Source organism: Microtus ochrogaster, linkage group LG1, assembly GCF_000317375.1.
Source record: "Microtus ochrogaster isolate Prairie Vole_2 linkage group LG1, MicOch1.0, whole genome shotgun sequence".
NCBI classification, from domain to species: Eukaryota; Metazoa; Chordata; class Mammalia; order Rodentia; family Cricetidae; genus Microtus; species Microtus ochrogaster.
This window is the reverse complement of record NC_022027.1, coordinates 37,377,706-37,389,567: the sequence shown is the minus strand read 5'-3', so window position 1 is coordinate 37,389,567 and position 11,862 is coordinate 37,377,706. Positions and strand designations below refer to the sequence as shown.

Genomic DNA, 11,862 nt, shown 5'->3' with positions numbered 1-11,862 from the left:
AAAAAATAAAAAAAAAGAGTTTATCAGCACAGCACTAGGGAGGCAGAGCAGACGGATCTTTGGATCTCTGTGAGTTCAGGGCCAGCATGGACTACAAGAGCTAGTTTTAGAATAGGCACCAAAGTTATACAGGGAAACCCTGTCTGAAAAAAACAACAGAAAAAAAAAGAAAGAAAGGAAGGAAGGAAGGAAAGAAGGAAGGAAGGAAGGAAAAGAATTTATAGTATAACAGAGAAGAGAGTGGTAACAGGGTGGGTGCTCAGGTCTATCTGAAACATGGTGGAGGAAGAAAGCACGGAGAAAGGCATGTCTAGCTTTTAAAGGCCATCTAGCTCATGCAAACAAGGGCTTACGTTGTTGTGCCAATGTATAGATCATTTGACCAAGCCACATGTACATAATGAACAGCTTGAGGACTCTGGGTGGCTGTGTAAGTTTCCTGAATACTTGATGGTTCATGTGTGGCCATGAAACTCAGAAGTGCCAGTGCTTGGGGTGGCTAAGCATTCGGCCAGAACACTGGCAACTTTGGGTGGTGGAAATCATAACAGAAGGTGCAAGATATTTATACTTCATTAAACGTATTTTTTATAAACTCAATGTATGTGAAAATGAGCTGTTCACATATATACATATTCATGTGTGTATGTACATATTTAAGTATATGTTCTCACATCCTAAAATAGTTATATATTGTAGTAATCCATCAACTGATACCAAATATGTCATTCCATTATAAAGTTGAGGATTAATATGTATGTCAATTTCTTTAAAATATGTATTCTAAAAGTTTCAAACTTCATTCATCTGAATAAATATTATTATAAACAGTACCATAAGAGTACCAATAGATTATGTGAAAATTTCACTAGAAGTATAGCTTAAAACTGAAAACAATAAAAACCAGAATAGGACAATGTAATACAAATTAAATTATTTTTGATTTTTGCAGTTTTCCCATCTTCAGAGTAGAATTAGCATCACCTTTGTATTGACTTGGTTTTAAACTCTGATTAAATTAAGTTCAGATTATAACTAGCTTACATTTGGTGATATATAACTGACAAGGAGGTAATAAATCTGTGCTCAGCAATACACAGACCCATATAGACAAACAAGGAACTCATTAAAATAGCAATTTATCAAATGCTTTGCTAGAAGAAATTACTGTTAGAGTATAAGTTATAAAATCACATAATTAGTGATAGGAGTGTTATAAGCCTTGAAACAGAAATTTTAAGTATTTATTTTATAAGCTATAAAAGCACACAGTATGAAAAAATAAATGGCCACAAGACAGAAGGTCAGTTAATTCTTGGTTTATTAAAGTGAAAAGAAAGAGAAGTATGGCATTCCTTTGCTCAAAAGAAATAATACCAGATGCCCAGACCTTTGCAAATAAATCCCTCGAAAAGAGAGCATGTGATATTCATAGACAACATGCTACAAAAGATGGGTGGGTTCGGGTTACTTCTTTAAATCCCAGAAGATCAACAGGGATTATTTAATGACCTTCAGTTTGAAAATCCACCAATAAAACCTGATATCCTAGTGCTTGGAGCCGGAGAAGTTTGCAAGTGGGGAACTGAAGTGGGTAACAACACGTCGCTGGCTTTCCTGTCTAAACTCCTCTCCAGTGGTTCTCAGGCATTACAGCTTCTTTCCAAGTCTGAAGGAACAACAAGTTAGTGCCCTTAGAGGAGATAACTGTTGATTTGGGAAACTGCCATTACTGTCAGAGATACCAGCGCGATAATCCTCCCTTTGCTCACATTGAGTGGAAGAGATTTCTATAGCTATCCTAAATTCCCTCTGGAAAAAAAAAAATGGTAGAGAACTTGCCTAACAAGCAAAAGGTCCTGGGCTTTATCCTCAGCTCCACCCAGTCCAAAAGAAAAACAAAAAATTTCTACCTGAACTAACCCAGTTTCTTTTCCATACTTCTTTAAAAAAAAAAAAAAAAAAGCTTGACCAGCCTGGTCTACAAGAGCTAGTTCCAGGACAGGCTCCAAAACCACAGAGAAACCCTGTCTCGAAAAACCAAAAAAAAAAAAAAAAAAGCTTGTGTTATGTTTACTTGTGTCAAACTGTACAGAATGAACATTTATAAAAATAAAAATATTTGAAGAGTATGAAATATTTGGTTTGGTGTGATTTTTCAAGCTTAGGTCTGGGAGAGTGGCTCACTACTGGAAGACATGTACGCAGTCTTCCTAAAATTCAGGAATTTCCTCACATATTACTATGCATTGATGTCCAGGATTTATATCAAATGGATATGATGTTCACAACGATCTCAGGCACTTCCTCTCGTTTCCTTTGATCCATCATTCAGTTGCTTTAAATACCTAATGCATGGCAAATGATATGTAAACCATTAGTATGCTTTAGCTTTTAGAGAATAACGAGAAGAATAAAGATACTGCAGATATACAATAGATGTACTGTACAGAATCTCTTGTTTTAATTTCTTAATCCATGGGTGATAAAATACACAATGTAGAACCCATTAAAATAGAGGGACACACACATGTTGAAGAAAGTGTATATAAGGAGGTAAGAAGAAAAGAAAAAGGAAAGGAATGGAAACACAAAAAGGAAATAGCAGCCTTTAGGATTATGGAACTGCAAAAAGAATTCTGAGGGTACGTGAAAATAGGCAATTCAACAAACTTAGTGAATATACCTTCACATAATAATCTAACTAGAAAATGTTTAATTCTTACAAAGTTACCAGTGAAGCCAAGGGTCACTGTCAATGGCCTTGATGGGGAGTCAACAACGCCTGGCACTTTCAGTTGAGGCAGGACCAAATCCATCCCCCCCATATCAAGACTGAGCAAGGCATCCCACCATGGGGAATTGGTTCAAAAAACAAACTCATGCACCAAGGATAGATCCTGGTCTCACTTTTGGGAGTCTGATCAAGCTATACAACAGTCACCTACATGCAGAGGCCTTACCCTTTCTGATGAGTGGATGAGGGTGGACTGGCGGAGGAGGGAAGAGAGTAAGGAAGGGAGAGAGGGGGGCTATACTTGATATATAAAATGAATTAAAATTTTTTAAAAAGGTAAAGATTCATAATTGTGGAAAATTTGTAACTACAAGGATTTTTTTGTGATTTTATTATACAAGTTCAAGCATAATATACAATTTCAAAATTCAGTCATTTCTGTGCTTCTAATACTATAAAATTAGGGCATCTGAGCACATAAATTTCACATAGCTACATGCAGCTTGACAACCCAAAGAGTTTTAATGTGTTTAGCATAAATATCAGCATCTACTTAGCTCATGTGCATCTGTGTTGGTAAAGTTTGTTTTTTTTTTTTTAATTCACACAATAGTTGATATATAATAATTAAACTAATGGAGGCAGTCCATTTGGGGAATGGATTGAAGGAGAAAGAAAGATGTTGGTTGGTCAATAGGTTTAAGACTGAATTTAAAGTAGAAATTAAATAGTTGTAAAGATTAACAAATTTTGGAGATTTTTGCAGATAAAGCAAAGCTGACTATACTCAATAATAAAGCACTAGGACTACCAAGGTAAGTGGTATTTTTGCCAAATCTGGTTTCTGACAGAAAATAGAGTTTACAATAAAACAGAAAGGACTAAGCTTGGAAGAAACAGGTAGAATGTTGGGGATGCTGATAAAAGGTGGATGAAAAGAAGCAGCAGTCTTTTAGTTTGAAATGTGAAATTTCAAAGAGAAAGAAAAGGCAAAATCAGCGTAAGAAAAATGTTATAGCCATGCTAGAGCAGAATAACGTAAGAAACTAGCATGCTGGTTATAATTTACAAGAAGTATTTAAAGTGTTGCTATCCATAGCTAAGAATTTTCAGAATTTCTGGATATTATTTAAAGGCACAGTTTTTTTTTGTTGTTGTTGTTGGTTGTTTTGTTTTTGGTGGTGATGTTTTGAGACATCTATGTAGCCCTTGTTTCTCTATGTAGCCCTTGTCCTGGAACTAGCTCTAGTAGCCCAGGTTGTCCTTGAACGCACAGATTTCCTGCATCTGCCTCCCAAATGCTGATTAAAGGCATGTACCACCACTGCCTGACTAAATTAAGGCGATCTAATTCTATAATTATGTCCACTGTTGAACAGTAACTCATTTGTGACCCACGGTGGTGATGTGTCTGTGGTGTGTTAGCCCTTAATTTCTATAAAATTTTTTTGAAAGATTCTGTTGGGGGCAAAGAGTAAACAAAAGAATAAAATAAAGGGACCTCATGTTCCTTTGAATAAAGATCACATAAAAGAGAATGGGAGGATACGGGAAGACTGATCACTTTCAGTGTGCTTTATCCTGGCTCTGCTCTTGAATATGTGACTTAGCAGCAGATAAGCTCGTGATATGTTTAAATACAAGAGACAATGACAGGAGCTAAATGTTCATAATTCACTATTTACTCCAAATATATTTTCATGTAGGCTCTTAGATTTTGATGTCCCAATAATTTCTTAGAAATGATACTTAATGTATTTGAAATTGCATCTTTTTATCGTTATTAATTACTTCTATTATTTTAGTCATTCATGAAAATATGTTAGTTAAATAAAAGTACTTGGGTGATTCATTCAAATCAAGATAGGCTTTGCCATCAGAATAAAATAGTCTACTGATTAATTATACATTAATTTAAAGGTAAATTATAGCTAACCATCTTTGGGAAAATAAGGAGGCATACTTCATTTAATAGAATGATTTGAAGCAATGTCTTTGTATGGGAATAGATTTACATATACTTTACTTACAGCTTGATTTAGAAAATAGGAAATGATTATTCTTTTATTATACCACTTTAATTTCAAGTTATCACATCAGAAAAAGATAGCAATATCCAGTCTCTCATTTTGAATAGGTGTCATTTACTAAATGCATATTGATTGATTAAAACTTTGCCAAGCATTGTTCTAAAATGCAGAAGATGTTGAAGTGAAATAAACAATAAAACCTCTGGCTTTGTGAATCCAAGATACTACAGTCAAACCAAATAAAACAACAACAACAAAAAAACCTAAAATGTTATACAGCAACATTTGTAGAAGATGAAAAAATAAATAAAAAGCATGTTGGCACAGATTGAAGGTTCAACAGTCAGAAAGAGTCTGTGGGAAAATGTGAGAGATAAAAACAGAAAGGAAGGCATGGCCCAGTTGCCAGGTGGAGTGTATTATCTGACAGGATTTAACAGCTAGCTCTGGTTTCCATGTAGGGAATCCACTGCAGGTGATAATGACGATGCAGGGTGAAGATGTAAGCATGCTGGCAGTCGAAGTGGCAGGGATTTGTCAGCGCAGGGGTATACTTTGAAGGTATTGTCAAGAAGATTGATTGTGTGTGGAGCATGAGATTAGGAGATGAGTCACAACTCCCACAAGTGTCGGGAGATTTATTTGGAGGGCAGTTTCCATTTACAAACTTGGAGATCTCTATGGAAGCTAATTAGCAGAAGATCAACATAGAGTCCACTTGTGGTATTTGAAAATGCTAATTGTAAACTAAAGATATCAAAAGTAGTATCAAATTATTAATCTTAATAAAATTAAATTTGCTAGCTTTTTTTCCTTAGAGTTTATTTGCATAAACTTTTTCTCTCCAAATCATGAGACAATTAAAATAATTTAGTTCATATTAGATTTAAGGCACATTCTAAGAAGTCCCATATACTATCTGCTTTAGATATACTAAATTAAGTATGGCTATAAAAGATGCAGATAGAAAATGATGGAGAAGATGATGATGATAGATGGCTGATAGGTTTGATAATAAATACCTAATGCATGAGATGATGAATTAGCAGAGATAAAAAGTAGTCAAAGAAACATTATAGGATAAAATAATTTTGTAATTCAAGACAAAGGTCTTGAGATGATATCTAATTGATTAATAACAGAATATGCTGCAAATCCAACGTGACAGTATGATAGTGAGGACTGGGGTTCAGCAGTCTTTGTCACTGTGCACTGGCAATTCAGTGAGTTCCAGTTCTGAGAAGTGAGGAAGACAAAGAGCCAGTGAAATAATTTGGATCAAATAAGAGGGGAGGAGTACTGACAATATGAACACTTGAAGAAAGTAATAGAAGAAACAAAACACATCATACCCCAGAATTTTTATGAGAAAGACAATAATGCATAAAACTAACAGAAAAAGTAGTCTTTATTATGATAAAAATTAATAAAAATAATAAAAATGCAAATTCATTCATATCTCTTTTCTTTCATGCACCTTCATCAATATGGTGCATTCAACAAATTATCAAATAAAAAATATCAAAAGAAGACAAAAGAACAAAAAGGAACTCCTCAATGTAAAAGCAGAAATAATTTAATATGTCAAAATCTTATAGCTTGAAAGGATGTGTCAGTTTGTAGGAGGTGGCTGACATAGCACATTCTCTGATCTAGGTTGAATCTCGCATAAGAAAGAAAAAGGAATAAAATAACAGGGCTACAATGGATGAAATATAGCTATTTCTGTAATATTTTACCACTACAGAGGCAAATCAAGAATTTTTAGAGTTGAAGTGTGAAATTCTTAAGATAGTAGCTTTCAGATTTTTTTTAATTTTTTCCAATTTAATTTTATGCAAGTGAAATTTATTGTCATTTCCTCACATAAAATATTAAGTATGAAGACAATAATTACGAAGTGTTTGATTTCTTATTATTTAAGGTATAAGTTCTTAACTTTTCCCCTTCCACTTTGTTCTTTGCTTTATCTCTCTTCTGTACTTTTAACACATTCAGACATTTGGATAGTAAAATATTGCGAACGTCAGCTGTCTTTGGCAAGGTTTAAAGTGTTTACAGTTTTCTCATTCCTGAAAACACTGTTTCACAAGGCAAACAAAAGACACTTATATTAAACAGAAACTTATTATATGAAATCTATGTATCAAATTTTCCTTTATATAAAACATAGTCATCACTTACAGAAATATGGATGTATATGATATGCAATCATATGCAAATAGATCATTGGAGTCTCCTCGGTGTTACCTGTGATCTGAATTAAAATGCAACAACTTAACATGAATTTTTCACCTAAAAGGAAATAAAGCTGTTCAACTAGTAAGTTGCCTATAATATTATAGGTACTAAGTTTGAAAATATATAATGTTTTAGACAGTAAAGAGCAGTGAACAGTGTTTATCTGGCAGCCCACCTGCAACATGGTTAAACGGAGCAACTTGTTGGATACTTTGTTTGGACAAACAACAAATGTTTATGTTTCTATGAAACAATAAATAATTTTTATGGACAACATCACTCTTGCAATCAATTAAAGTTATTGTCTTTTCATATTATGAGAAACATATTGGTATGTGATTAATGTACTTGTGTCTCCAGGGTTCACGCTATAATTTTCTAATCTAAGATATTCAGAATTCATCATTCTTTGTGAAACATCTGTATATGCAGATGTGGGGAGATGGCCCATTAACTAAGCTATACTCTTCAAGAATTTGAAGACTGTGTTTTTAAAAGGTGGAACTTTTAGAAAAGCAAACCACTCAAAACAAAATGCCTGCATTTTAGATACATGATAAATACTTTTTAACTTTTGTGCTCTTTACTTCCTGGTTTTTACAGACACTGTTAAATGTTATACATTTTATTGCTATAGAGCATGAAGAAAAAAATCTATGCAATTTGTGTTTTGTTCTAAATGTTTACTCCTAGATTATGGACAACAGAGCAGGAAATGAAGTAAGATACTAATTAAATGATTATTTTGAAGCACATATGAAAATGTAGACAATGTTTCTTGCTGTGATGGTAAATAAAGCATCTTTTTGTTCACTCATAAAACTATGTTAAAAATTAGAAATGCATTTATTAAAGTTCTGTTGGCTAAATCAGCAGTCAGTAATTTGTGCCTAAGAAGAAACATTTAAAAAGATAAATAAAGCTTACCTTATCCACAACACATATCTGTTTTCTTGAATGAGCATCCAGTATTTCAATCTCAAAGTGAGTTGTTTTAGAAAGTTTGAGTGTTCGGGTTGTCTTTAGCGGGCCTGCTGAGAGTACAAGTTGTGACAGAGAGTGGAAATTTCTTGTATTATTCTTCATTGTGGACTGTGGAAGTCCCTGGAATAAAAATTCCCTCTTGCGCTCCAGGGACTTGTGCCTTTTGAACATTGTGTGAACTAGCAGGGGAATCTGGCATGTAAACAGGAGCCACTTGCAGGAGAGCTCCCTGTGCACCCGTTAAATACTGCTGCGGGAGTCCCGAGAGGTCAAGTGGCATGCCATTCCAGCAGTCTAGTTTTATTTAGCAGGCTCGAAAACAATGACTGATCTGATTTCTATATATAACACTATTGAGGACTGCTGCAGAGAAGGGCATTGCCTTTTGCATTTGAATTATTTCTTGCTTTCTCTTTTTATCTCTGCTACTTATGAGTACTCTTATCTGAAATTCCAAAGCAAAAGAAGAACAGAGTGTTTTCATTATCTCCCGATTCTGGGTACAGTAATCTCCAAACCTATTACATACTGGCTGGCATTCATATATATTATACTTCGGCATAGTGACACCTTATAGGACGAATTATAAAACTGCGAAGTATTATATAACACAATTTTAATTCTGCCTACAGCTAAGGTCATTGCATATGTATGAATATACTTGTAGAATGAGTTTCACTTCGTGACAGACTTACGGACAGTAGCCAAGAATGGGAAACAGAACAGCATGTGTTTTAACCACGTGACTACATCAAAGACAAACAGGGATCCATTTGAATAGTAGTCTGCAAACGTGCAAAAAATTCTCTATATATACACATATATAATTCATGTGTATATGTAAATAATTATATACATATCTATGTATATATGTGTGTATATGTATGTGTGTTTATGTGTGTTAGTACAAAATGTGACAACTTGAGAGAATGATACGTGTGACACATATGAATTGTTTGAACCAAAACAAACACACAAAATTGTAGTTGTAAAATGATGAACTAGACACAATATTATTAATAGACACTATTATTAATACAAGTTATCAGTGACAATTGTTAGTTTGTAAAGGAAGTAAAATGAAAGAAACTGCAAAAATAGTAAGTGTAAAAAGATTCATTTTAGACTTGGGACAGCCAGATGATTCTGGGAAAAGAAACTATAGCCAAGCCTAACATTAACAACCTGAGCAAGAATCCAAGAATCCACTTGATAAGAAGAGGAAACTAAGATTACAAATTGCCCTCTGTCCTCCATATTCATTACAGCACCTAAAACACACACACACACATACACACACACATACACACATACACACACACAATAATTTAAAGATTAGAAGAACTAAAGTATGCTCTTCTCAAAGTTGGTGCAAAAATGATTTCAAAATGTAAAATATAGTATCATAACCATCCCAGTAATATAATATCAGTAATAACAAAAAAGTATAGAAAGAAAAATGATATGGAAAGTCATAGCTTCAATTATGAAAACTGTAAAATCAAATGTATTAATCTGTGATAATTGCTTAAGTTTAACATAAAAGAAAATGAAAAACAAATAAATTTTGCAGCTAATCATTTTACTTTATATAAATGAAGTAGTTCTGAATGTAACATGCCTCAATTTTCTTAGTTGATTTATAATATTGATAATTCAATTAACCATGACTCATTACATACCTGACACCAGCAAATTAATAAAATTTATAATTATTCTAAAAACTGATAAAAAGTGTCAATGATAACTAGAATCTTCATTCTAATGAGACACAGCTATAATAATGTTAAATGAATTTTCAAAGGAAACATTTTTTAGCCTTATTTTTCTTGTCTACTTTAAGAACAACATTGAAAATCAGTTCTCTTCCTATTTACAAAAACTCATTTGTGCTCATATTTTTATTAATCTAATTTTATATTTGTGTGTATATATCTATGCCTGTTTGACTGCATATACTTCAGTGCAGGTGCTCACTGGTTTCAAAAGAGGATTTGGGTCTTCTGCAACCACAGTGAGAGGCAAGTGAATGTCACTTGTTGTGCATGCTTAGAACCAAATGGAGGTCCCATGCAAGAGCAGGGAGTGCCCTTACCAGCTTGTCCATCTCTCCAATGTTGGTGAAGGGCCTGCTTGTTTGTCCCAGCCACCCAGCAAGCTTAGCCCTGAAATAACCACACAGAAACTGTATTAGTTAAATCACTGCTTGGCCTATTAGCTCTAACTTCTTATTGGTTATCTCTTGCATATGAATTTAACCCATTTTCATTAATCTACCAGCAAAGTTTCAGCACATCTGTCTCTGGTGGTGGATCCATGGCGCGCCTCACTCCAGCACTTCACTAGTTCACTTCTTAAAGTTATTGAGCTGTGTAGATCATTAGTAATATATAGAAGTATTTTGAGCCATTTGTGTGAGAATGGGTTTGTGCATATGAGCAGAGTACTCAGAGACCAGAAGAACAGACACCTCAGAAGGCAGACGTAAAAGTGTTGTGAACATGGAAAAGAAGTCTAGTCCTTGTAAGAACAATATTTACTTGTAACTGCTAAGTCATCTCTTCTGGCCTGTAGAAGTTCGTACATGACTCTTGGCCTTATGGCAACACATGCTTAGTCTATTGAAATTGAAGAAGGAATTTTAATAGAAAATTATTTAAAATATTTATGGATTATTTTCAAGATCAGGCTCTGTATTTCAAAATCTGCGATTGGAAAAATGAACATTATCTTGTGCACATTACAATAGTAGTATATAGAATAGCATGTGATGTAAAAATATCTTTCAATCCCCCTATACATTTTTTACCTTGAGCTTTTGAGTTCCTTCCATCTTTTATTTGTCACCATATTGTCCACAGACATTACTTTGGAAAGCTGCTTTCTAGTTAAAACTCTGTAAAGAAAAATTTATGGAATTTTGCTTCAATACAATTTTAAATCTTCTCTAAATTTTTAAAATTGATATTACTTTAGCATACAACATATTCAGTTTTTACTATGGCATTTTTTTTTTTGCTTCACACTTTTCTCTCCTGATCTACCAGCCCCCGTTTTGTGCTCTTCAACTGTTGGTGGCATTCAAAGTCAGGCTTTTGCATGAATATATTTTTTTCTCATTATCTTTATTGTTTTAATTGAGCTCCCCACTAATCTCCAACCATATCCCATGACCCCCACACTCCCAATTTACTCAGGAGAAATTGTCTTTTACTGCCTCCTATGTATTTCCATGTATGTGTATGTCTCCCTTAAGGTCCTCTTTGTTTTCTAGGTTCTCTTGGATTGTGGACTGTAGGCCGACTTCTCTTTGCTTTATGACTAAGAGCCACTTATCAGTAAGTACATATTATATTTGTCTTTGAGATGTGGGTACTCATTCAATATGGTTTTATCTAGATCCATCCATTTTCTCGAAACTTTCAAGATATCATTATTTTTTTTTACCTCTGATGTGTATTCTGTTATGTGAGGGTATCACATTCTCTTTACCCATTCTTTGGTTGAGAGGCATATAGGTTGTTTCCAGATTATGGCTATTATGAATAATGCTGCTATGAACATAGTTAAGCACATGTCTTTGTGGTATGATTGAGCATCCTTTGGTTATATACCTAAAAGTGTTATTGCTGTGTCTTGTTGCAGATTGTTTCCTAATTTTCTAAGAAATCACCGAACTAATTTCCAAAGCAGCTGTACAAGTTTTCACTCCCACCAGCAATGGAGGAGTGTTCCCTTTACCCGACATTCTCTCCAGTATAAGCGGTCATCAGTGCTTTTGATTTTGGACATTCTGACAGGTGTAAGATGGAATCTCAGAGTTGTTTTGATTTGCATTTCTCTGATGGCTAAGGATGTTGAACATTTTCA

General features: G+C 34.0%; 1 protein-coding gene across 1 annotated transcript in view; it reads right to left on the bottom strand.

The window, feature by feature from the left end:
- Positions 1 to 8,163, bottom strand: part of Tecrl (trans-2,3-enoyl-CoA reductase like) — a 64,000-nt gene extending 55,837 nt beyond the window's left edge. Inside the window, exon 1 of the mRNA XM_005359430.3 lies at positions 7,936 to 8,163. Within this exon, the coding sequence (XP_005359487.1) occupies positions 7,936 to 8,163 (228 nt within the window). The remainder of the gene's footprint in view (positions 1 to 7,935) is intronic.
- Between the last annotated feature and the right edge of the window lie 3,699 nt (positions 8,164 to 11,862).